Here is a 27,994-nt window from a genome sequence, read left to right as displayed (position 1 = left end):
GAGACAAGAACTAAAAGGGAAATATTGATTTTATTTTTTTTGTCCAGCTGGCTTCTGAACTGAAAATGAAACAACCTAAACTTGAATGACTTGAGGTCAAGGATGTATGTTCACGAGAAAATGATTCACTGAGGCTCAACCATGAATGAATAAAGTTATCTTTTGTGTTTTATTTATACTTTTTGCAACAATTACTATAAATGAAGCACTTTGTTAGGAAAGATAAAGAATTTCACTGCATTTATTTGTACCAGGAGGATGTTCTTCACTAAAGGTTTTTCTCTTACATTTGACAAACTCCTTAGTCACAAAACCTAGCAACACTCATTAGGGACACACTTCTCGCCAGTGCTTGCAGCAATGTTTTGGCATCAGAAAGATTCAAGTCAGAATGGCACTTCTGTTTGTTTTTTATAAGTACAAACACAGTCCCTGTACACAGAAAGGAGACGAGACTGAGGTTTTTAAAAGCGCTCGACACGGTTGTTTTTATAGGCATGGGCCAGTAAGTGTTTCTCCTGGTAAGACAGTTTGAAGTCTGCAAACTGATATCATGACATTTACACAAAGATTTAAAACAAAAATGTATCAGCTTATCTCTGTTTATTCCAGTTTTTTAATCACTATGAGATTATTAGTCATTTGACTAGCTTAGCTCTGTTTTAGCCATATTTAGGATTTTCTTCTTGTAAAGTTCAACATTGTTAATGTCAAGACTATTGTCAACTGCTGGCGCAGCAAAGCCAGTGCAGCTGTTTGAACTGAAATCCCACAAACTGTGAAGATGGAGATTTTTTGCAAAAACAGAAGAAAACAATGTTTCTTAAAAAAAATAATATCTATTGGTTAGTAGTAGGGGGCCTCATGGACTTCAAACTGAAACCATGGCATGTTGGAAAAATGTAGTAGTTTGAGATCCTTATTATACCTAGTCGGCCCATGCCTATATATTGATTCTGAAGGCAATACTTAACAGTAACTCACCCTCTTCAAAACTTAAATTCTTAACCTGTAAAGGTGACTGATGTGTAGCTTAAAGAATCTGTTTTCATTGAAAAGCTAACTGTTGTGCTATGTGATGCACCTGATGCTTGTATGGACAGAGAAACACCAACGTTCTGTAAGAGTAAACATATTTTTTTCACTTAAAGAGGATTACGAGAAACTGTTATGACTCAAAAATGGTGTAACACTGTAAGGTGTTGTCGCTTTAACTCCAACCAAGAGGCAGATGTGCAGAAATACTTTCAGCAGGTGATGTCTTCATGAGAAGGCACCGTTGGATTGAGAAGAAATAGGCAGAAGAGGTAAAAAGCAATGCTGTAGTGTTAAATCCGAGGCTTCTTCTTTGCTGATGTTTTATCATGGAGTTCCACAAGCCACCAGCAGACACAGACAAAGCGCAGGAGGAGTTCGGCTTGAATGATAAGGCTAGGGTTAGTGAAACTAGTAGGCTGTGGGACGTCTTAGATCACCGACAGGTGAGACTCTGAACGTGAATGCTGAGGTGATACATCCTGCCAGCTGGCCCCCTGGAAGCAGGTTCATGGTGCCGGGGGTATTCGCACATCGAGCAGGCTGTAGGCAAAAACGTTCCAGAACACAGCACAGAGCACAAACAAGGTGTAAACGCAGAAAAAATATCCAAAACAGCGACTGCTCCTGAAGCCGTTGCTCGTAGTTCTGCAGGACCACCACGCCTAGGGTGAGACCCACCAGGACTCCCCCCAGGTGAGCTACAAAGCTGGGGTTGGGGCACGGAGGGAAAGCTGGAGGGTAGAACCGCAGCCACACAGCCCGACCAAACTCTACGCTCACTGTGAACACAGAAAGAGACAAGATGTCAGCATGTGACAATACAAAAAATATGTTTTAAATGAGTCTCCCCTATATCTCTTAAATATCAGATGGAAGAATGCAGTCTCCGTGATTAATCTGGCTCTTTTACATCTTTAGGAATCACTTTTAAGTATGGAAAGATGGCAGACAAACATATTCTTGCATAAAGTTCAATCTCAGTCAGATTGGATGGACGGATGGATGGATGGGTAGATGTGGTACATTGATGGCCTTGTTTCAAAAATACCGGCCTTGTTAACACAAGGAAGTGTAGACACAAAACAGAAAAGAAAGAACAAGTAAGGAATGAAGGAAACATAGGAAGAGAAGAAAGACAAAGGGAAGGAAGGACTAAAAATGACACTTAAAAGGAATAATTTCAGGAAACAGAAAGATTTTCCATACTTTAACAATTACCAGACGCAGAAAATACTGAAATAAATTCTGTACTTCTCCATGCTTTTCCAGACTGCATAGAAATCCGATCATTTAGTTGAATCTTCTAAGATTTATAGCGTTTAAAAATTATGATAAAGTTTGGAAGAGACAGCACAATTTAGTCATTCAGTAGTTAAAACAGTTCAGTATTGCCTTCAGTATCAATATGCAGGCATGGGTCTCAGAAACAAAGAAGAAGAACAACTGTGGTAAAAAAAAAAAATAGCATATCAGAGGTGAGCATGGAGGAGAGCAGATTATTTCCAACTTACTGCAAACCAGGGCCTGGCCATTCGGAATAACTTAAACTGACACTTCATTCCCGACCAGTTCTAGAAAAACAGAACGAAAGAGAGGATTCAAATATTGGGAAAAAAAACACATAAAGTGCCGATGGCACTTCTGGAATTCACACACATGCTCACAAATACACATCATGGCATCAAAACAACATTAGTATGTGGCCCTTGTTTTAATTCAGGTCAATTATGAAAATGTTCAAGACACTCTGACCCTCTGTGGTCTTGCTGTAAGAGATAATATGATTTCAGAATGGAGAATAAAGACAAATACCTCCATCCTCACCTTGAAATGATGAGAGGTGACCTGCTGGAATCCATGATGGGCAAAATAAGATACAGAGGTTCACTTGAGGAACAACAATAGTGTGTTTGATTACCTATATTAGATGGGTGGGAGTTACAATAAAGGACAGGAGAGTGCATTGATGGGATTTTATTCACACTCTGTCACATAAGCATGTGCACACACCGGCACACTTGTGTGACCTTTGAAGAACAGGGAAAAACTGACAGTGAAGAATGTAAGGTATTTGGAGGTGGAGAAGCACCTGCTGGGGTTTCAAACAGGCTCCTCTCAGGATTAGACGGAATATGAGTGATATCTTCATAGACACACCCATGCATGCAAACACAAAAGCTCACCATTACAACATTGGCCAAATGTGCCGAGACAAGGGCGTACACTCCTCCCGACGATCCAACCACCGGAGCCGTCATGTCAGTGACCGACACCGCCAGAGACCCTGCAGTGAAGATGAAGGGCACAAATCTGTCAAAGGGCTTCTGCTAAAATTAGAAATGCTCAAGGATATCCTTTCCTTTTTCTCAAAATGAAAGCAACATCTTGTATTTAGATGACCTTAAAGAATAATGTTAAGTCAGATGGAGTGAAAAGTACAACTATTAAAGAAAACCTAAGAATTTCCTTACTGTTCACATTGGATTTAGGAAGGAAAGTAGAAAATGCACTTGATTAACTGATGATTACCAGTATGATCTCCTCTATAGGAGCCAGAGCTTTGACAATTTGCTGCTTTGGTGTTTACAGGTGAATAGAAACACAATGGCAATGAGGAAATGCATCAACAAAGATCTAAGAGAAGCAATTGTTGGTTACATAGGGTTACCCAAATCAAGATGGGGAATGCTCATAGAAATAGCAAAAAAAGCAGTTGAGTCAATATCAAGAATCCACAACCATCAGTTAGCATGTTAAATCATAAGGTTAATGTACAATAATGAAAAGTCTAAATACGTATGTCTTGTTTGAAGAAAGTGTATTCCCTCATAAGATATTGTGGTGGCTGTGACTTGAGGCCTTGCCAGCAATCCTCAATGAACTAAATCTTGAAAGGAAAAAAAAAATCCTCCAGAATTTGTCCAGAAAGTGATAACTGTTGTGGCTAAAACAGGTTTTACAAGCTACCAAATCTTGGCGTGAACTTGAGTTTTCCCCCATGACTTAGTTGACTTTATCCATCAAGATTTGCAAACTTAATTTGTCTGCATCCATCTAAAGGTCTTGCACATCAAATGTCATCTGTTGTTCAAGCTGACATTTTATTAACCTTATTTGTAGACATTGTTGGGAACACCACATATGTTCCTTTGTATCTCTACACATAAAAATATCAAGTGAAAGCAAGTATTTTGCCCTTTTTCACAAAACTGTAGGCGTTGTAATGCCAACCTCAACTGTAGGGTCTCCCAGTTCAGAAAGTCATACTGACAGAAAGTATGACTAACTGAATAATTTGCAAAGCTTTGGCCTCTAGTCTAATGGATATGTCAACATTGAATGGAATGAAGGCAGCTAACTAGGGAATGTAGGCGTACTGTGTCCTGACAAACAGAAGCTTTCTCTTACTGCACCAGTGCAAAGTGCAACGTTATGTAGAAAAATAAAAACGAAGAAAAAATAAATTCACACTGGCGCAACTCCTGCAGAGTGCCAGAGTTAAAGAGAGCTGCTGCTTTCCTTCATACCCATTTATAACACGCATAAAAGATCCAATCAAGCACTGAAAAGTTACAGTAAACAGAAAAACTGCAAAGAAAAGAAAAGAAAGAAAAAGCAATTGGGATAATTTATCCTTAACTGTGTTTAGAAGCACATTCTTATTCCGTTTGTAAGTTTTTCCTCCTCTGCTTGCCTTGAAATTCTGCACATTACTGAACAAGCATTAGGTCAACACAAAATGGAGCAGAAGAATCAATTGTTGAGTGATGTCACATTTTTCTCTTTTCATCTACGATGCCACACATATTATTAATATTAATATTCTTTAAGTAACAACCCTATGTATACACATATTCCCCATTACACCATGCAAAATTAAAACATTCAGTCCTTTTCAAATAAATGTAACTGGAGGATGTGTCTTGTCAAGTTGCTCTACTGCCAAGCAAAGTGAGCAGGACATAAGGAAAGAAAAGGTTCTGTCAGAGAACCGCAGAAAAGAGTGGGACCCAAGGTCCCATAACAAGTATTGGATAACATTTATATGCCAACTGGTTATTTGGGGAGGACACCAGAAATAAGTCTTTCCTACTATTACAAATGTAAACACTGGTCTATTGGTTGGATGCATCAAAAGTTTGCAGGGGAGTAGCTAAGATGGCATGGAGGGTGAAATAATCTGCCAGAGGAACCAGTAACAGGTGACCAGTAACACTTACTGGTTTGTCCTTGATGGTGGGACTGGACACACACAGGTAGAGCTTCCCGTCCTCCTCAATGCAGGCGTCGATCAACGCCTGGACTGAAGCCTCTTCCTGGAAAAGCAGGAAGGCGTAACCTGGAAGGGACCAAAAAATGATTTTAAGGAAATATGACCTTGAGAGGGAATAAAAATAATCATATATTCAAATAATTTAACAGTTTCAGCAAATACATGCAGGCAAAACAAAGTCTAGTTTCTAGAGCAAATATCTTAGTACACCTGAAATAAGACAAAACTAATTTAGAAGTAACTTTTGAATTTGTTTTAAGTAAATAATTCCTTAATATTGATAAAAAAGTTTAGCTCCACTGGCAGATTATTTCACTTTTAACGTTGGAAAAATGTCTCGTTATAAAATAAATAATCTGCCATTCCTCATTTTAAATTTGTATTCTTCATGCAGAAGTTATAATAAAATTACTACTTATTTCTGCTAATATTACAGCTTTATTCTGACATTATTTTGACTGTCATACGACTTTTCTCCTATTATTACAAGTTTATTCTCATAATATTCAACCATTGAGGTACCATTCAATATTTAGCAGTCTAACACGCGCTGAGTGGCGGCGTTTTGTGCAGGAAAGAAAAGAGAAAACTTTCTCAGACCATCTCTGAGCGCTGCTGCATCATTTAATGTTGAGAGCAGAGACTTCCTTCAAGGTCAGAGCGCCAAAAAACGATTCAGCATCTAAAGCTATTAGAGGCACCAACAAAACCAGAAATCCATCCGAGACGTAACAATCAGCGGAAAAGGATATAAAACAAAACATTTATATCTTCCATTTCTTTTATTCACAATGTCATTTCGCTCCTCTTTATTAAAATGGTAACTTACCATCTAATCTCACTCCTGACCCATGTCTAGTTTAGAGTCTATTTTCTCAATTTTATCCTAATCCAGAACTAGAAAAAACTGTATTTCTTAATTGTCAGCAAATTACAGGGTTCGTACTTTATCCACAGTAAAATTCAAGAATTTTTCAACATTTATAAAGTAAGTTTTCAAAATTTTCCAGTTTAAATTCACAATTACATGATACTATCTATTAATTATTTAATGTTTAGTGTTTCTATTCTACATTCAACAGTATAAAACAAAATTTTATGTTTTCAAACGTCTCAAACATCCTATAAACCTGTCTGATTTGAGAACAAAACACAAATTTTAACACAAGAAATATATATGATATATATTGTTGAATGTAAACAAATATAAGCAAACATTTATCTCAATAACACAGATCAATAAGTTATCGAGAAATTAGGAATAATAAATATTTACTACATAGAAACAACCCAAACGAATTGTTTTTATTCCTTAAATGCTAAAAGTTTTTTTTTTAAATCTAAAAAATGTTCCTGCTACGTTTTCTGGCATTTAGTAAATAGAAATTATTTCGTTAATTCTAACTAACCTGAAGCAAGAAAAGTTTCGTCGGATTTAACTTCTAGACAGCAAGAAAAAAACAACATTGTAATGATTAATCAGAATAATCCTGATTAATCTGAATAATCATGGTTAATCGATTAATTAAATAATTGGCAACTAATTAAGTAATCGATTAATAGTTAACTGGAGTATAGAGACTCAAAAAATGTCAGTTTGCTGAAAGAACAACACAATCAGAGCAGGAATTAAACCATAACTGTGCAAAAAATAAACAAATTTTGAATTTAAGATAATAAAAAAAACCTTTGTCTATAAATATGTTTTAGCCAAAACCCCTCAGATGGCACCCGGTTCAAATCTACTTTTCAGCACCTTTAACCAACAGACTATTAATTAGTTTATCCAAAAATAGTCAGCAGATGTATTTCTGATATTGCATAAAAAGGCACCAAAAAAAATACTGATGATTAACCGATTAATTATCAAGATAAATGATAACAAAAATAATCGGTAATCGTATGTGTGAAAATAATCTGGTTTCTACTGAAAAAGTTTTCCAAATTTAGGCTTTTAATCAAACGTTACACTGAATTTTATTACAAAACGCAGTTAGAATATCAAGCACTTTCCAAACCTTGAAAAAAAATTATTTTCAAGGATTTCAAGCACTTAAATGAACCATCAAACTAATCTAAAGAGCAGCAGCTGTTGGTGCGACAGCTGTTCGCTCCCGTTGGTGTGTGTGTGTGTCAGGGGAATAAGAAGCAATCTGATTGGCTGATTAGGATCAGAAACATCCCGGCGTATCGCGCGCTGCCCGGCGGCCCGAGGACGCAGCGTCAGGACAACACACACACACACACACGCACACACACGCACACACACATACAGAACGTGCAAAAATGGAGGAGTTTTTAAAAAATGGTGCTGTCTTTTTTTATCATTTATTTTTGATTTTGTTCCTTCGTGAGTGGAGCTGCTAACGTTGAGACGAAAAGAGAAAAGAAAGCGATAAAAAAGAAATGGCTGACTCAGCAAAGTGCGAGAAAAAAATGAAGTGAGGCGAGAAAAGCAAAGGAACGGAGCAGAGAAAACTTTCAGATTCAGGTTTTTATATGTTTGATGAAACATAGCGACAGTGCATGTTAATGATCAAATATGGAGACATTGTTCATCCTTAAGGTCTGATGGACAGATGGACAACTTTCCATTTTAAAATGTATTTTCCAAATCTGGAATGAAATTCTAACTGAATCTGTTGGTTGGTTGGGAGGAAGCAAGGAAAGGAGGAAGGAAGGAAGAAGGAATGGAAGGATGGAAAAAAGAACAAATGAACACATGGGACAGGAAAGAACAAAGGATAAAAAGATACAGGAAGGAAGGAAGAAAGAAAGGAAAGAAGGACAAAAGAACAGCAAGAAGGAAGGAAGAAGAGAAGCACAGATTAGAAGGTAAGGAAAGAATGGAAGAAAGTAAGGACACATCAGGAAGGAAGGAAATACAAAAGGATACAGTAAGATAGGAAAGAAGGCAGGAAGGGAGCACAAAAGGACACGAAAAGGATTTAAGGAATGAATGACAGATTTGAATAAAAGGAAGGAAGGAAGCATCAGCACACGAAGGAATAAAAGAAGGAAAGATGGCAGAAAGGAAGGAGGTGAAGAAGAAGAAAGAGGAAATCAAATGTCTACATCTGATACAGAATCTGAAAATCTGATATTTAACTGAAATATTTCTATACATATCCAGAATTTTAAGGCCAAGCCTGAGTTCTATTAAACATTTACAATAATCCAAAAAGATCTAATTAATTAAAACTATTATTTACACAGCAGCGCTAAAACACAAACCGCTACCAGCTGCTTTAAACGTCCAAATAATCTCTCTGCTAATTGGGTGCACACACGGGAAAGCTGCCTCATCATCGGCCGGCTGACGCTTACGTAAGGACGGGATGTCATTCGGATAAATCTGAGGTTTAGGACAACATCATCGCCCCTCAGAGAGCGAGAGAGAGAGAGAGGAAGGGAAAAACTTAAACGGGGTAAAAATAAGGCATGAAAAGGCAGAGCTAGCCAGCAGCTCTTCCAGTCTGAGAGAGAACAACATGTTCTGTGACCCGGAGGGGGAGGGAAGAGCGGCAGATGGAAAAGAGAGTAAAACAGGAAAGGAAAGGGAAGGTGGGAAGAGAATGAATGAGGGCTTCACAAGCTGAACATTCAGAAATAGGCTCTGGTGAGCAGGAGCCTTTCAGGAAGTGGAGAAAAGAGGCTGAAAGTGAAACAAACTCCTGATTTCAACTAAACTAACCCACCGACTGAAACCAAGCCACTTTAGCGTGACAATATTTGCACTTTTCTAGGCTTAGAAACGAGACTTGGTACTCAAAAATTCCCATTTTGAATGGTTTTGTGCTTCTAGTTGGGTCTCAACTGCTTCGACCAACAGACCAAGAGCTTTAAAACCCCCCCCCAAAAAAACAACTAATCGTTTTTGGGAATAAGTTCCTGTTTTTAGGTGTAGGGAAAATAAAAAAACAGAATGTAATATCACAAATCAGCAGGCTCTGCACCTCACCTAGCAACCCCAACCAAGCCAAGCCCATCACCTAGCAACCCAAGTGGAGCTCTAGCACGTTTGGTCAGCTGGATTTACAGTTGCTAGGAAAGATACGTTTTTTGTTGTTGACTTAACATCCAAAAACCACCAGCTACATTCTTGTTGGTCGTGCAGAATTCTCCACTTCTGCCTTTCACAGATGTGCGGTTGCATAATTGCGCATCGATTTGCAGCCATTTTCATGTGTGAGTGTAAATGCTGAGTTGGGCATCGTGGCAACTACAACTTATTTGGATTTAAAGAGGCAAGACACCGAAAAATACAGCTCATTCTGAAAGGAGCTCAAAACTGGCAGAAGTGAGTTTACTGAAATGATCAATCAATCAATCAAATTTTATTTGTATAGCACATTTCAGCAGCAAGGCATTTCAAAGTGCTTTACATCATATCAAACACAGAAACACAATGCAACATAGAATCAACAATCAAAACACGACGTTAAATCAGGTTCCATCAATAAATTTGTAATTGATTACGTTTCAAATACAATCCTAAACAGGTGGGTTTTTAGTCGAGTTTGCATCCATAGAAGGTTTACCTGTTACACTCCTACTGTGTTATATGGAACAAAATACCTGCTGCTATTTTTATTCTCACTCACGCTCACAATCACACAGTTTAAAACGATGTAAACAGCATTTTAATGGGCTTCTGGCACAAGGCTCCGTACACCTTTCACAGAATTTCGAGCAGGGACTCCGCCGTCCCTCAAGGATTTTTGTGCAATTCTATGGTACCTGTTAGTGTCTAGAATTTACAGGGTTTCCATTACGCGCAATGATCCTCAGCCACTCGCCGTTTTTATTCCGGCACGGGGCTCCGTACACCTCCTTATCATGAAATGCGGTAATTGGTGGTGAGGTAGGCTGCGGAGGACCCAGGTTGTGGTGTGAAAAAGGATGACTTAATTAAAGCTCTTACAGATTAACAGAAAATCCAAGCAGCACAGGTGAACTAGGAAGCAAGGAACTCAACACTGGTAGCTCTAGTAGTGAAGATAAACACCAACTTGACACTTTTACAAGGACCCGACGAGGAAATAGGGCACAGCTGGGATCAACCAAGGGGTAGACAAGACGACACAGAAACTAAATTGACTAGAACACAAACACAGAGACCTAAATCGAAACAGAAATCTCGTTATCTTAGAATTATTTTGTGCAAAATAATGTAATGCACAAATAGACAACCATTCATCTTTGAAAAGCAGAAGTGAAGCCTCCTGCAGCAGGTGGTTTCTGGATGGTAAGTCAACTACAAAAACGTATCTTCTCCAGCAGCCATTGTACAGCACATACAGCGGTAAAACCAGCTGACCAAACATGCTGGAGCTCTGCTTGGGTTGCTATGTAATGGGTTAGGCTTGGGTGGTGTTGCTAGGTAACGGTGCTGTGCCCCCAGAGTGTGACTTAATCAGGAGGTTTTTGAACCAGCTCATTTTCCAGTCTCCAAAAGATATGAACTTATTGGCTGAATGTTTTTTTTCCAAGCACTTAAAATAATCATTTAAATGTATTTTGTATTTGCTTTGGGTATTTCTCCAATGACTTTGTTTATCTAAAAACATCTAAGTGAGAAACTTCAGAAGGAATAGATCTGTAATGGTGTGTGTGGTTCTTTTATAGTAAATATTAGCGTTTCTCCAAATCGATGTGACCCACTTCATCATCTTTAATCTGAGCGAATGAACTGATATTCAGTCCGGACGCTGCGGAGGATGTGTCTGCCTCCGTCAGCCTGGCGCAGTGCGGAGGCTTATGCCACGGGAGGAGAGCGGAGATCTGCAGTGGCTCGTGCCTGCGAGTTAGAAAGCTTTCCTCCTGAGCTCTCAGCACCGTCTGCTAAGTAAGGCAATGTGTACACCATGAAAGAGCAATCAGCAACGAACAGGACGGATACCGTCCTGATTCAATATGTCTGATTCATCTGACATATTGTCAGATTACCGGAAGATGTCACTCTCAGCAGACACTTCATTAGTCTTGTTGTGTTCAGAAGTAACTTAATGTTCATTATTTAACTGTTTCTTTCCATGTCGCAACAATAATAGAGCAACAGTAATGAATTTTACCAACAAAAACTTTGCCTGCCAAGAGAGACTGAGGGAATGAGTGAAGAATTAAACAAACTTACATGAAAAATTTACATTTGAAATAAATCACTAAAATCTTTAAACTAATGTAAGATTCAGACTCTAAATGAGCGTATTCAAACTTCACATCAAGGCAGTTAGGTCACACACCCCAGTTGGCGTTAAATTAAGTTGTTCATTTTTATTTTTTTAATGAAGTGTTTTTTAATGAAGTTTTTAAGTTGAGGTAGATTATTCTGCTGCTCCTCTCCTACTGCACATGGCTCAGTCGGTGCAAACGACACCCAAGTCACCAAGGGGTCAGTCACTTAGCAGAGCGCAAACATCTTTCCACTGGCACATCAAAGCCCGAGATTGAAATCCAAGTCTTCCCGCTACCTCATCAAGTGAAAGTTATGTTGACTTTGCGGAAATCTAATCCAATGATGACCAGATACGGCGACTGACCGAGTCATGCTGCTGGCTTCTCAGGCTTAAATGGTGACATTTAAGTCCAGGGTTATCTCAGCAGCTGAGACGAGTCTGCGGATTGGTTCTCAACGAGCCCAAGGCCCACAGAAAGCGCCCAACCATCAGAAATAACGCCATCTGAACAACACGCTTCTACATGCTATGATTTTTAAAAAATGAGACCCGTTATTTAAAATTCACATTTTCCACGTTTTTGTACTTCCATTTGCGCCTCTAATGATTCTTAAAAAGAAAAAACAACAACACCCCCCAGCCATTTTTTTTGGTGTCCGGAAAGTGAGTCGTTTCAAAAACCTTCCGAACATAAAGTCACAAATCAGCCTAGCTGGTTACCTAGCAACCCCAGTGAAATTCCAGTGTGTTTGGTCAGCTGGTTTTGCCACTGTATAATGGCTGCTGGAAAAGACAAATGTTTTGTTATTGGCTTAACATCCAGAAACAACTTGTTCCACTCATGTTGGTCGTGCAGGAGGCTCTACTTCTGCTTTTCAAAGATGTATGGCTGTATATTTCTGCATCCGTCATTTTCACGTGCGAGTGTAAATGGCTAATGCTGAGTCAGGGGTCGTGGAAAGCAGCAGATTATTTGGATTTAAAGTGACAAGAGGTCCTAAAACGGCTCATTCTGAAACTAACCGGACTAAAATTTCATTATCTAAGAAGGATTTTGTGCAAAAAATGTGATGAACATGTTTTGTATAGCCCATAGACTTATTCTAACTTTTAAGTTTTACTTTACTGGAGACAGAATAACCTTAAAGAAAGAGAAGGGGAGAGAGGTTGAGAAAAACCTCAAAGGCTTAGAAAAACTGGAGAGTACTTGAGTTTAAAGCAGAGAAATCAAGCATTGCTAATCATCTCAATTTGAAGCAGTCAGTCAGAGTGTAATCCCAACACAACGGGGAAAAAGATAAATCAAGGCCCGGGTAATGGAGGAAGATTTAGCACTGAAACTGGGGCACTTCTCTGTATTCAAAGAGACATAACAGTACACAGAACAGAGCTCTGCGCTGAATGACTCATGGTGTGATAAAAACAAAATTATAAAACGCTGATCATGACCATGTGCAGGCAAAGGACACTGCAGTTGTAACCTTTTCAAAGTACGGTTATTGCTGTGTGACGCAAGCGCGTTTCAGGAGTTTACAGCTTCCACAGTTCAAACGACGCTGTACACACAACGAAACCTTCAGCCCTCCTCCTCCTTTTGCCCCAAGTCACAGACCAAAATAGCTCCCTCACGTCTGAAGCTCATCGCCAACAATAGCAATGAGTGTTTGGATGATGGGAGGCTGTTTGAGCGACAGCGGCATGACGACTACAGAGTCTCACTTGAACTTTAAAGGAATCGGTTCTGAGCATCAGTAGCTACGGCTCGGCTTCAGTGGGTTTCCAATGTCTTTCCTTTTGATGGGTTTTTAACTTTATGAACTCATTGCTTTACAGAAAGTATTCCCAATCTGGTTATTCTGTGTTTCACTGTCTCTTTTCCAGATTGAGTCATTAGTTCTGTTTCCATTACAAATTTCTGTTTATATTCTGCCAACATTGTGGGGGGGAGAGGACCCACAATTTCACAACTGCAGTGTTTCCATTAAATTTTAAATTAAATTAAAATCACAGGTGAATAAGGTTGTTCACGGTAGCGATGGATGTCACAGTTACTTGAGATGTATTCATAATTCAGCCATCAGAGGAGACGTCGTCGTCTTATTCAGGCATTGGCGCGATAAACGTTATACTTGAGAGCGACGACATGCGGCGTTTTGGGGAAACTGTAAAAAAAAGCTTTAGATTTAACACTTTCAAATGGCAACGTTCGGTGAACTACGAGATGCTGTGAGCTGCAGATTGTCCAACAAAAAAGAACAAAGACAAACCATCATCCTCTGACCACTTCTTGTTTGTCGTTTCTGCCAGTAGTAACACCTGGCTGTTGATCGTGTGACTCGTGATGCGAAAAGTGTTTTTTTGTTTTTTTTTTGCAAAATAAATCTATTTCAAAATCAGCTCAACCTAGGGTAATAAAGTCTTACAGAAAAACAATTTGGGTTGTTCCCATTAAGCAAATTTCATAGCGAGTACGCCTGGTCTGATGTCTCACTCTCTCTATTCTGGATTGAGGCACAGATGAAGCAACTTTTCCAGATAAACTTCTAAAGCTAAGCTACGTGGCTGTTTAATAAACTTTCAGCTGAATAAACGGTTAATTCTTTAGGTGGCTAAATGTTTAAGTTCATGCTCTTATTTTGAAGTGGTTTAAAATCGTTTACGCAGTAGTTCTGTTTCCTGTTCTCATGTTTTCTATTGTTTTTGGTGCATTTTGGGTATCAACATGGTTAAATTGAGGGCATTAGCAATTTAGCATTAGCTTTTGCTAAATGCTATGTTGATTTAGCGCATTAGCATTAGCAGAACAAATATTTATGATTAGCGCTTTTAGCAGCTATGAATTCTACTGTGCATATAATGTAGGATGAATCAAACATGTTGGTGCTACATTAATAAACTAAACAGCACAATATTAGCTTGGTTTGGAGTCACGGCCTTGACCTGCAAACGAAATGAAACTTGATGTTTACTCTCATTTTAAGTTCCATCTGGTTCTCCACCTACTGCTGTATTTTTAAGAGCTACTTGTTGCTCCAACCAGCAGCTAAATTTGTTGTTGCCTCCAGCAAACAGAAGTCCTCTAACGTTGCTTTTTTTAATGCCCCAGGGCAGCTTGTTGTGTCTGTAAACAGAAGTGATGGATGTCGGGGAACGGGAGGCTGGGCCAACAACACGAACCTGCAGACATTTTGAGTTGGATAAATAAAAAAGGATTTTAGGTTTCTGAACAGAACGCTGCATTTAAACTTCCTGCAATTAAAAAATCTGTTCAATCTATCTGAACAAAACGACATTGCATTCATCTCCTGTTCACATCTCAGTTCAACCATCAAAACAATCTTTTCTTACATATAATTAGCTCTATATTAAATGGATCTACATCAGAGCAACACTTTTTATTACATCTTTTGATCCATTACTGGAGGCTGTGACAACATCCACAGAGAGACGAAGCTGAGGGGAAACAATCCTGCCTTGGCATCAACTTTCTGTCTCTGCCTGACCTTCATCCCAAGCACCAAAACAGTCCAGGCCCGGCCCGGCCCCCGAAGCCTGACTGAGCCACAGTATGAGTCACCGCTGAACAAAAAACACTTTCATAACGGCACAGGCGCATGCTGCCGGCAGTTTAACGAGGAGCAGGGTGGAAAGTGACAGTTATCTTCCATTCGGTCAAGCCTGGATGGATCCTCCGCAGACTCACATCCCACATTCTGCAGATCACTGGCAGAGCGAAACGCTTCCCTCCTCTTGGGTTTCTTCTGTTTTCTCTTCTTGTCACACTTAAATGTTTCAGTAAAATTTTTAGCCTAAATCATCTTTTGGCAAAGAGTGGAGATTTTTTAATTTAATTTATTGTTTTTGCAAAAATTGTTTAAAAGGAAAAAGACAAATGATCCTGTCGATAGATTAAAAAGCAATTTCCATCTTAATATGGCAATTTACAGAAGAGGATTACAGCCACACACAAAAAAAATTTAAATTCTCAGAATTCAGGATTGATTTTCTCCAGAAAATTCAGACTTTTTCCCTCAGAATTCTCATTTTTCAGAATTCTCCTTTTTTTCTCATAATTAATTTTTTCTCAGAATTCTCATTTTTCAGAATCGAGATTTTTTTCCCCTCATAATTCAATTTTCTTCTCAAAATTTCGACTTTTTCCTCAGAATCAAAATTGGTTAGCATATTTATGCATCATCAGGCAAATCTAGTCTTAAAGTTCAAATCTACCAAACAAATTCAATCAGTCTTTCAATCTGGATAAGGTTCACATTTATAAATCCTTTAAGATTTAAGGAAGAAACGTGATAATTTTCATACATTAACAACATAATTGTAGAATATTTGATCATTTATTTGAATTTTGACATAAATTTGCACAGAATTAGAAAGTTTAAAGTCAAAATTATTATTATTATTATTTTATTGGCTCTAATCCTCTTCTGTAGAAATTAGCTGTGATAATCCATATTTTTTGGTTTATTGTCACTAACCACACTGGCCTGATAACTGCCAGACTCTCAAATCAATATCTTAATTAAACAATATTTCTCCATCATAAGGTGGGCCGAAATACGTTAAAATCAATCCATAGGTGGCGCCGTTATTACATAAACAGAGCGCTGAAGTGTGAAATCTACATTCTTCTTCTGCGCATCGCAGAGCAAAGTTTGACTACAGTTGAATTGAACTCATAGTATAAACAACCGAGCAAAAAAAATGATATCCAGTATTGAGAATTAAGACCTGCTGGTTGAATAAAACCTGAGATTTTTTCTTTGCTTTGACATGTCAAATTGCATTTTGGGCCACCTTGTGATGATGACCCAACCCAGAAGTGGTAATGCACTGACCCATCTGGAAAGGGTTACCAATCCAATTCTAAGAGGCTTCAGCGAACCACAGCAGGCGCCATTATCCAGTAATGGAGAAAACATGAAACAGTGGTGAACCTTTTAAGGAACGGCAGGCAAAATGAAATTAGTAACCCATCACAAGAACTAAAGAACTCCAGGCCTCAGTGAGGATCAGCATTTATGATTCAACAATAACAGGAAAAAAAATCATCAGTGTGAGAGGTAAAACCACCTCTAACCAAAAACAACATGAAGTCCCATCTCACAGTTTCCACAACATATTTTAGTGAAATATTCCAAGACCTACATATGGAGTAAAACTATCAGCAGTTCAGAAAAAGATGCTACGTTGACAGTCATCACACATTCTTTCTTTTTCTCCATAAGAGTTTTTGCGGCGCTAGTGGCTCGTATGTTTTGCAACAGTAGGCAGACAGGAAAGCGGGCGAGGATAGGGGGGAAGACATGAGGCAAAGGTCGCCGGGACCGGGAGTCGAACCCGCGACGTCCTCGTCGAGGACAAAGGCCTCCAAACGTGGGGCGTGCTAACCCCCTGCGCCACCACAGCACGCCCCAGTCATCACACATTCAACGGTGCAACAAATGGGAAAACGAGCTCCAAACATATGAACGATACAAAAAAACTCAAAAAACAAATGCAACAGACAAACTCTGCAAACAAAAACGGAAGTCCTCCAGGCCACTAGGGGGAGTCGACCACCAAATCAAATGGGACTCTCGGTAAAGACGGGATGTCAAGATTTAACGTACAGGAAGAAAAAGAACGTTACACTTCATGTTTTACTTTTTCAAGCATGCATTACAGAACACCAGCATGTTCACATAGGTGGTGTTACTCCCCCTGGTGGTCTGGAGGATTTCAGTTTTCTGGAGCAAGTTTGCAGTTGTTTTTGCTTTTTGTGGAGTTTCCACTTATTGTGTCTATTTTTTTGTTCACAGCATTTTCAGTTGCATTTGATTTTCGAATTTGTTTGTTTCGGAGTTACGAGTTGGTTTGCTTTGCATTTCCCACTTGTCGACTACCGTATCCACACAATGCCGAAATAACTGAAATCAAATACTATCTGTCTTTGATGGGGGATTTTAAACGGTGATGGAAAAAATCCGACAGCCATCTGTCATTTTGGCAGATTACACACACCTGACGATTCGGTGCAGTCATTCAGTTTCAACTTTACACAACATTGCGGAGCTCACTAAAATCAATCAACATAACAAAAATTCCCATCAGAGAGAGGATGGCAGGATTATTCTTCCATAAAGGGGAGTGTCTGCTGGACCAGGCAATGTTCAGAGAGTCTTGTCAACTTCTGATCACTTCATTTGGTGAAATGTTACCCAATTTCAAAACTTTGTCACTGCAGAGAAAAAGTTGAATGAATTCAGCTTAATAATGACACGATGTGGATTATCTGTTCTGCTTGTTAAATCTGAATTAAACAGAATAAAAATGAAATGTCAAATTTTTAAAATAAATAATTTTTCACTGTTGCTCAAATTGACGGACAAACGACGAAGTTTAGCTTGATCTCTGATGGGGGTTTCTTCGCTTCGTTAAGACCTTAAGATAAAGATCAAACAAAAAAGTGGCCTAATCAAAGTCGGATCCAACTCTGACTAGTGAGCCAAAATTCCTCTATAGCGACGTAAACGACTCTGTTGGATCCAATGCTGGACGGGAGTTTAAACAAATCGATTTGGATGGGTCATTATTTAAAAACGGCTTCTTTTTTATTTTGTCACAACACGGCGAAAACAGATGAAATCAGTTAAGGGGTCAGACATGTTTTCACAGCTCGGTATTTCTCAGTCCCACAGGCGTTGGACGCACTTTGCCCTAAATCCCACAGCCATGAGCTGCAAGGCTTCTGTCACCTTTCCAAGATGGCTGGCCGGATAAAACGGCGAGCGAGACGCTAAACGGGAAGTTTCAGAAGCGAGAGATGAACACTGCACAGATGAGCGGACCCATCCGCCTCCTTCCCTACATGGCGGCGTCCTCTGGCTGCCATAAACTCATTCATTCCCCTAAAAGGATGCCGCATTCCCCCCCTCTTGGATTACAAGAGGCGATTCAAAATAATCCCTCTGAGAATAAAAAAAAGGAGGTAAAAATAGTGGGGAGAGGAAAAACTGGCAGAGATATTCACAGGTCCTCCAGACGCAGCGTATTACCATCTGCTGATGGAATGCCAAATGTTTCCAGAGTAGATTCATAATATGAGACAAACTACAGATAAAAGCAAAAAGGAGCAGCACAGAAGCTTAAAGAGCAATAATAATAACACCATATTAGGGCAATGGCAGATGGGACAAAAATGGGCAAATTTCAACCAAAACACTCAGAAATGTTTAGATTAATCTCAGGAATTTTCTAGAAAACAGACATTTCTGGCATCCAAAAGTTGAAAATTTACCACAAAACAAAAAAAAATCTGAAATTCTGAGGTTAGTCTCAGAAACTTTCCAGGAAAAATCTATGAAATTATAATAATCTGAGAAATTTTCTAGAAAAAAGGTGGAAATTTCCAAATTTGAAAGGTTGAAAATTTGCTAGAAGAAAGTTCAGAAATGTTGAGATTAATTTCACAAATTTTCTAAAAAGGAAAATGTGGAAATGTCAGCAAATGAGTTTGAAAGGTTAAAAAATTGCCCAAAAAATTCAGAAATTTAGAGATTTCACAAATTTTCTGGAAAAAAGTGGAACGTTCTGAGTTCAACGGGTCAAACATCTAAAAGTTTTGAAGCTCAGAAAATTTCCGAATGTCAAATAATTTAAACTTGAAACCATATTTTTTTCTAGAAAATCTCTGACAATCAAAAGGGAGGAATAAATTTCCACATTTTTGACTTTGTTTTTTCTAGAAAATTTATCAGATTAATCGAAAATTTTCTGTCTTTTTGGTGGATATTTACTCCTTTTTTTAAATTTATCTACAATGGGCCCAATACTCCTTCATAGCAAAAAACAAACACAATCTCAACGTAAAAGAAACATTTTTGTTCCCAGCTTCTCAGGAAACGGATCCTGAATCCAAACTCCAGCTGGAAAGTTAAATCCTACAGGAGGGATTCCTGTAGGAAACTGAAACCTGCATCGCCGCCCAGCTTGAGCGGCGTACCGCTGAGCAATACGAGTCTCTGCAAACGATACACCCACAGCGATATTTATTGATACGCATCTCTATGATGAGCGCAAGGCGGGACAACCTGCTGTTACCTTTAGGTGGGAAGTAGGATTTGCTTTCAGCTTTGTGGGGCCAATCCACCACCAGGTGCCCGTAGCGGCGGAAACTGTTGGTGATTTCATCTGTGGGGGAAAAACAAAGAGAAGAAAATGTGAAATGCGATGAGTTTTCTCATACGCCATTGAAAACAAGAACTCGATGTGGAGCGAAACGCCACGTTGAGGAGGGTTGTTTTTCTTTATTTGCCCCGGTTCTAGAGGCAAGCAGCCGCTGCATTAAACATGAAATGGGCTGAATCGGGCTGTGGAAACGCCACGGAGCACGTAATGCGCCTTTACTCAGTAGAGCATGCTCTTAAACATATGAAAGTAAACGGGCCTCTTTTAAGTTAAACAAGGTGATGAACTGCAAAAACACAAAATCAGACAAAGTATTTTAATATAGGTTCTATTGCAAATATCTAAATACACTTTAAATAAAACAAAACTAACTTACAAGTAACTTTTCAGCAAAATATAGAGGCCTATTTTAAGTAAATGATTCCTAAATATTGAAGAAAAAGTTCTAATTCCACTTGCAGATTATTTCACCTATTTCACAATCGTTACCTAGCAACGCCAGCCAAGCCCAGCCCGTTGCCTAGCAACCCAGTTCTAATTCCACTTGCAGATTATTTCACTTGTAACAAAACATTTTCCCCACATTATCTCTAAATTTATCTGCCAATTTAAGTAGTTATTTTTCATCAATTATAAGGAATTATTTACTTAAAGCAAACTCCAATATTTTGCTGAAAAGTTACTTAGCGCCGATTGTTCACATTATGTACCATCATCCATATTGAATATAAAAACAGACTGTTGTACCATTGGTCTATAAGTACAATTAGTAACGACCAAAAATTAGAAGTTGATTGTTTGACAAAAATGATCAAAGTTTTAAAGTGCATGAACCAATTTGAGATGTGGCTCTTGTGTAGAAAACTAATGCTACACTGCAAAAACACAACATCCTACCAAGTATTTTCATTTAGTTTTTAGTGCAAATATCTTAGTACACTTGAAAAAAGACCAAATAAACAATTTAACAAGATATTTTAGGTCAATAATTCTTGAATATTGACCAAATGTACTAGTTACATGTAAAAATGTTTTGTTTTTTTGTATTTTTAACTTGTTTTAGGAGGGTATTTTTTTTGCAGTGTAGTGTCAATGTGCCCCTAAATGGAGATGATAAATGTCAGCGTGACTGTAACAGGCAAAAAGTCACAACTACAGCGTGTTCTGGGAAGTTTCCAACTGGGAAAAAGGAGCATAATATGCATCAGGGTGAAACTTGCTGCAAAAAATGAAAATAAAAAATACAAAATAAGAAAAAAAAAATCTTTTACCTTCATCTATGTCGGGAGGAAGACCTCCGACAAACACTTTCCTGGAGTAGCGCTCCATCCTCTCGCCGTTCTGACAGCGGGTCGGCGAGTTCAGGCCCGGGGTCAGGGAGGGGTCACCGTGGCCGTCGTCAAGGAAACCATCCTCAAAGGGGAAAAGACAGGAACGACCTGGACGGGGCGTAAAAGTGAAAAGAACAGCAGAAAAGATGGACAGAGAGGAGGAGGAGTGGGGAGGTAAAGAGAGCGTGAAGTAAGAGTGTGAAGAGACGGTGAGTTTTTACTGCAGATTTATGCCTGAACTACAACTTTATTTCTAATTATCAGATCATTATGCGGCCCGGCGTACGGAGCCTGGTGCCAGAAGCCCATTAAAATGCATCTACATCGTTTTAAACTGTGTGACTGTGAGCGTGAATAAAAATAGCAACAGGTATTTTGTTCCATATAACACAGTAGGAGTGTAAGCAGTAAACCTTCTATGGATGCAAACTCGACTAAAAACCCACCTGTTTAGGATTGTATTTGAAATGTAATCAATTACAAATTTATTGATGGAACCTGACTTAATGTCGGGTTTTGATTGATTCTATCTTGCATTGTGTTTCTGTGTTTGATATGATGTAAAGCACTTTGAAATGCCTTGCTGCTGAAATGTGCTATACAAATAAAATTTGATTTGATTATTTGCTGCAAAGCTCGAATCCCTGCAGGATGGAAATGTTGCGTCACACAGCAGCTTTCCTTCTTAATGAAGAAACACAAAAAGCACATCAAGCCAAACTGGAAGATCCCTTAAGATCATTTCTTATTTTGACATTTTTAGGAATCAGTCCAAACAAAAAGATTACAAGATTAAGAGTTTAGTTTGTCATTGTTTTTATTTAAGGCCGACTCAAAGAGAGCAGATTCGTTCCCCCCACTCAGCGCCCGACACAAGATTAATTCAAGCAGAACCGATGACCTTTCGCCCCCTCCCTGATTAAAGACACAAGATGGAAAACAAAGTGTCAAAATTAGCATGATTCCATTCAACCACAGCACAGATGAAAGCCACGAAGTGACACCACAATTAGACACCCCAAAAACAAATCAGCCTCTTTGCAAAAAAAAAAAAAGAAAAGGAAAAAACATGGCCGGCTCGGGAAGCAGAACACGTTACCTCGTCGGCGGCCATAGCTCCGGCCTGCTTGACAGCGCCATGGAGGGGAGAGAGGGAACAAGGGAAGGGAGAAAATACAGAGACATGGGTTTTCTTCAACTAAACCAAACTAGCAACATCGCTAAGGTAACAGTGGGGGCCGCGCCTAAACCTCGGCAACAGGACGAGAGCATCATTACAGCCACGGGGAATAGGATACGGAAGAGGGTTAGTGCCACTGAACAAAATAATTTTTAAAAATTCTGACTTTTCTCAGAATTTTGAGAAATTTCTCAGAAATCCCATGAGATAAAAAGTCAAACTTCTGAGAAAAACGTCAGACATGAAATACTGACAAAAGGTCAAAATTCTGCAAAAACAGTCAATTTAGAGAGAAAGAGTCAGAATTTTTAGAAAATATTCAGAAATCTGAGTTTGAAGTTAGGATTGAGTTAGAATTTTAGAAAAGACATAATTTTGAGAATTCATAATTGGGAAAATAGGCAGAATTCTGGGTTTAAAGGTAGAAATCTGAGGAAAAGTAAAAATTTTGAGAAAAAAGTCAGTTCTGTAAAAAAAAAGTCCATTTTGAGAAAACAAGTCAAAATTTTGAGAAATATATCAAAATTTATTGATATAAATTTGGAAAAAAAAGAAAAAATGTCAGAATTCTTTAAAAAAAAGGATAAATTCTCAGAAAAGAATCTAAATTCCAAACTTAGTCAGAATTCTGAGAAAAGTCAAAAAAATATTTTTCTTCAGTGGCTCTAGTCCTCTTCCGTATATGGAGGACCAATCCTGCCGTAGTCAGGAATAATATGGCAGTAAAGAAATGATTCATTAATATAATTTCAAATAAATTAGTGTGCCATTAAATGCAACAAAATATTAAGAGATTTAACAATTGATAAAATAATTGTGTGTAAACGTGTATTTCTGTCTTAATTTTTGTACTTTGATAAATTTCTGTGCTATAATGCATATTTTTAATCAAAACTGATATATTTATCTTTTGTTTATTTATTTCAAGCCCTCTCTTCCTTTCATACTTATTATCACCAAATTTACTTAAAACAAATTATTTAACTGGTTTTGTTTTTTTTATGTCTTACACACTGATATATTTTCGGTTATATACATCTTTGTATTTATTAAATATTTTTACGGAATATTATGGATTTTATTTTTTGTCAATAGCTTCGAGCTAATGTGACCAAAAGACTGAATATTAATGTCCATCTGCATTTTTGGTAGAAATGCCCCAATCAGATATTAATTTCTGTACCTATATTGAAAATAAATCCTAGATCGGGTATCAGTGACAATGTGCCCAATCCATAATGGTAGATCTATTCAGTCTAGTTCTATGGTTTAATGTTTATTTTTGCATTATATTTAGAATTCCTAATTGCACTTTATGAACTATTTGAAAGGTTTGTTGCAATTTACTTTTTACATGGTTGACCAAGGTAGTTTTTGTCAGCTTCAGTTTCTTTATTATTTATTTTGCATTAGCTGTTATACTCTTAATTGCACTTATTGGACAAATTAAAGTTCCTTTTACATGTTTGACCAATAGCTTGTCAAGCTATTGGTGTATTTAAATGTAGCAAATAAAATTGTAATTCAGTACATTTATTTCTGTGGGGTTTTTTAAGAAACACTTTAGTTGAGCACTGTTTTTCTGTATACATTCTGTTATTAACCTCAGATATAGATATCGGCAGTGACAAAAGTGACTCGTTGCGTCCCCAGTTACAACAGTTTCAAACAAATTCTATAGAATCTAAATTTCTAAATGAATTAAAGATGGCAGGATCGGTCCTCCGTAAACCTGCTGCACCTGCCTTGGCAACAGAGGCGCAGCAGCATTATGCACGGCCGCGCAGCCCCGGTGATTGTGATCCGAGTTTAATGAACCTGCAATCGCTGCACTTCCTGCTAATCTTCTGTGAATATTCACAAATGAGGCCATAAAGAGGCGTTGCTGCTGGGCCGGTTTAGTCATTACCATCGCTGCGGTGAAATATTAAGAGCTGGTCGACGGGTCAGATGGAGCAGGCCAGGTGAGAATGGAAACTTCCCGATGGTGTATGAATGTGGCCGGCTGATGGTAAGGTACAAGCGGACAGTTTGAACTGGACAGAGACCAAATGTGACCCCATCATGACCTTTAGCAGTCACATGTGAGATGATTTCATTGCTTTGACTTGGCAATATGAATGAAATAAAAGAATATCAATTCTAACTGCAAATTTGTGTTTTCTAGCTCACTCTGGGGATTCAAATGATCAATTACACTAAAAACAAAATCTTACCAAGTATTTTAAGACTAGTTTCTACTGTAAATATCTAATTACACTTGAAATGAGACAAAACTTAGAAGAGTCTGTTTTAAGTAAGTAATTTCTTAACATGAATAAAAATTTACTAGATCAATTGGCAGATAAATTTACTGGTAACACGACAATTTCCCCATGTTTTAGGTGAAATAATCTGCCAGTGGAACTAAAACTGGGTTGCTCGGTAACGGGCTGGGCTTCGCTGGCGTTGCTAGGTAACAATTGTGAAATAAGGGAAGTCAATGGAATAAGTAATTTTTCATCAATATCAAGGAATTATTTACTTAAAACAAGTTTCTGCATTTTGCTGATAAGTTACTTTTAAGTTGGTACACTTGATTTAAGACAAAACTAAGATATTTCCAATAGAAATGAGACAAAAAGTACTTGGTAAGGTTTTGTGTTTTTGTAGTGTAACGAGTTAATCTAAAGTTGATCGATCTTATCGATTAACTGACGATTAATTAATGTGCACCAGCCATAACATAATACAAACATAACAGGAATGGTTACATTTTTTAGAATATTTTCAATTTTGCACATTTTTATACTTTTATTTGGGTTTCTACTGCTTCTAAAATCAGCACAAGCACTTATAAAAATAAAATTTAAAAAAACCCCACTCAGATGGCTTTTGGGAATAAATTAATTTATTTTTTTTTAATGTCTGGAAAATTAGCCGTTTCAAAAACCTACAGAATGTAAAGTCACAAATCAGCAGGCACTGTTACCTAGCAACCCCAGCAGAGTTCCACTCATCACCTAGCAACACAAATGCAACTCCAGCACATTTGGTCAGCTGGATGTGCTTTACAACGGCTGCTGGAATGTTTTTTTTTTGTGTGAGTGTATGGAACTGACTGATTTCATGGAAAGAGTCTTTGTTTGTCTTATTAAAGCACTATACGGTTGTATAATTGCACATCTGTTCGCATTTTCAGACTGAGTTGAAAATGCAAAGCAGCAGCTTATTCGGATGTAACGTGACAGAAGTCCCTAAAACATATGATGGGCAGAATTGACCAGACTAAAATCTCATCATCAAAGACTGATTTTGTGCAAAAATATGTAACGAACATGTTCTGTATCAAACATAGAGCAACCCTAACCTGTTCAAGAAGAAATAATAGGTCACCTTTACAGATAAAACCTGAAATCCTGCTGTTTGAACATTAAAGCACAGAAGAAGTTAAATGCCAACAAACAGCAGGGGGAGCAGATCCTCCTGTACCCCTTAACTCATCGGCCACAATAGCTGACTTGTCTCCTCAAAAACCAATAGGCGGCTTGGCATTGTCAGACCACCACTATCTGACTGTATTGTCTCTTCTGCCTGGCTAAGTTTTCATTAGAGAAACCTGGGAAGTCTCTCTGCAGCATCGCCCTTTCACCGCCTGGCCTCAGCATAAACAAAGTCGCCTAGCAACCAGACAGAAACGGAGAGCGCTCCGGGCTGGGAAAGCATGAGATGCCTCCGCGGCGGAGACAATGCAAGCCACGAGGGAGAGGGGTTAGGAATAAGCACAAACTCCAAACTGTGTGCTGCCTGGGAGGGAAAGGAAATCTGGGTGATCCCTCCTGGGTGCCGCGGGTCTGAAGTCAGAGACGAACCGCAACAACAAAAAACCTCAGAGAGGAGGACCTCCGCATGCTTTCTTCTTCTCTTTGGAAGAAACGAACGCACCGTCCCCGGAGATTCTCGCACAGCGTGGCGCCTCGGCGCTAACGGGAGGAAATGAAGCAGGAATTCCTAAAAGCTGACGCTGACGTTCGTCCCTGACACGTTTAGAAGATCTTGAGTGGATAAAAGAGAAAATGGGGCCCAGAAAACCAAAACCCCAACTGGACAAGCCCGAAGTAGAAACTAGAGCAAAGCTGTCCAAACTTTTTCCCCCAGGGGCCACAATGGGAAAATTTACATTACTGGTGGACAACAAGTCATTGAATTAAAATAATTAGAAAAATAAAATAGTTTGGGTTTTTTTCTGCTCAACAATAAGCTTTTTTTTTTGTGGAAAATCTTATTAAAAGGAAAACAATTTCCAAATATTTCGGCGTCACTAATTGTTTTCTGCTTTGCTGGCCAAAATTTTTTACCATTCTTGACTTGTGGTCAGGGGTCAAACAAAATGCTTTCAAGGGCCACAAATGGCCCCCGGGCCACGCTTTGGGCATCCCTGAACTAGAGCATTACTAACATAGGTGCACCTCAAGTGGAAGGTCATCAACCCAAATAAACATGTCGCAATAAGCGATTAATCACAATAAATTAAAATGAGAAAACGAGCCACTAAGCCCCGCCTCCTGGCTCTGATTGGTTGTTTTTGCAATAGTAGCTCAGGGAGGAGGTGGAGGAAATCGATCTTTTCACAGATTATTTGTCTCATATACTATCACAAAATAGTGACAATTTTAACAAATGAGTAGAAAAACAAAATTTTTATTTTATAAAAGTTACATACTGCAGCTCCAAGGCCTGGACAGCTACAGCTGCGGTTTGGATCCAGCCGGGTTTCCTTCCTGGCTCTGGTTCGGTCACAGAGGGGCAAACTAGTTTTACATGTGGGGGTATTTTTGGAGGAGCTATTCCCAGAGTCAAGTGTGGTTCCCACAGTGACCCGAGGTCTGTCCTCCTACGTTTATGGCAGGGTGTCCAAACTTTTTGTCAGATGGGCCAAAAAATACATAATTTACCTGCTAAACAAAAAACTGAGCTTACAATAATTAAAATAATAAAGAAGACTTTTGTTAAAATTGTTGTGTAAATCAATCAACGTATCCCCAAAAATTAAAAGAAAGGCATCCAAATTGTCTGTTTTTGGGAAAAAATACTAAAAATAAAAACTTCTCAGCTATAAAAAGCGGATTCTTGTCACTTTTTGTATGAAATTTTGATATATTTAGCCGGGTTTAATAAATTAAAAGCAGATTTTCATACACCAAAGTCTGCTTTTGAGTACAAGTCACTACATAGATATGCAAAAACAAAATGCAAAACAACAAACATTTTTAATTTATTTGTAACAAAACAAAAAATCTCCATCAGCATGAATCACCTGGACTTGGGTAATTATTGAATTGTGGTAGCAGGGCCACACAAAATGTTTCCAGGGGCCACATTTGGCCCCCGGGGCCGTACTTTGGACACCCCTGAGTTATGGTGTTAGGGAATCCAAAACGCATTACTCATTACGCAATTTAACTTTAACTCAGAATTACCAGTAAAACTAATAGGACTTACTATTCAGGGGCAATATGTGTTCTGCTCCAGGATGGTGAAAGTTGAGTCCAATCCGCCCTGTTAAAGAAACATAAGAAACTGTTACAATCTTTATTTGATCCTCAATTACAAAAAACGTGCAGAAATGAACCGACATGGAGCAAATTAACCAATCGCAGACAAGAGAAACAGGAAACCCTGGTGTCCCATATCTGATACGCTCACCCAGACAAAAGCAGGTAAAGGGATAGGATCTCACCAGGGACAATGTCCCCGTCTCACATGGACACATCTGTCAGTGCTTTCATGGAAAGCAGGTGGTGTAAGATGTCTAAATGGGAGACCTTCC

The 27,994-nt window shown here is 38.6% G+C and overlaps 1 protein-coding gene across 1 annotated transcript in view; it reads right to left on the bottom strand.

Moving 5' to 3' along the window:
* Positions 1 to 33: 33 nt before the first annotated feature.
* The window catches only part of cpeb3 (cytoplasmic polyadenylation element binding protein 3), a 45,922-nt gene continuing 17,961 nt past the window's right edge, over positions 34 to 27,994 (bottom strand). Inside the window, 10 exon segments of the mRNA XM_032553533.1 lie at positions 34 to 1,640; positions 1,642 to 1,817; positions 2,550 to 2,564; positions 2,567 to 2,609; positions 3,222 to 3,365; positions 5,259 to 5,377; positions 19,588 to 19,677; positions 20,946 to 21,113; positions 22,105 to 22,128; positions 27,667 to 27,723. Coding sequence (XP_032409424.1) covers positions 1,545 to 1,640; positions 1,642 to 1,817; positions 2,550 to 2,564; positions 2,567 to 2,609; positions 3,222 to 3,365; positions 5,259 to 5,377; positions 19,588 to 19,677; positions 20,946 to 21,113; positions 22,105 to 22,128; positions 27,667 to 27,723 — 932 coding nt within the window. The 3' untranslated portion in view covers positions 34 to 1,544.

Source organism: Xiphophorus hellerii, chromosome 22 (assembly GCF_003331165.1).
Source record: "Xiphophorus hellerii strain 12219 chromosome 22, Xiphophorus_hellerii-4.1, whole genome shotgun sequence".
In the NCBI taxonomy this organism is placed as follows: domain Eukaryota; kingdom Metazoa; phylum Chordata; class Actinopteri; order Cyprinodontiformes; family Poeciliidae; genus Xiphophorus; species Xiphophorus hellerii.
This window is presented reverse-complemented; position numbering and strand designations above follow the sequence as displayed.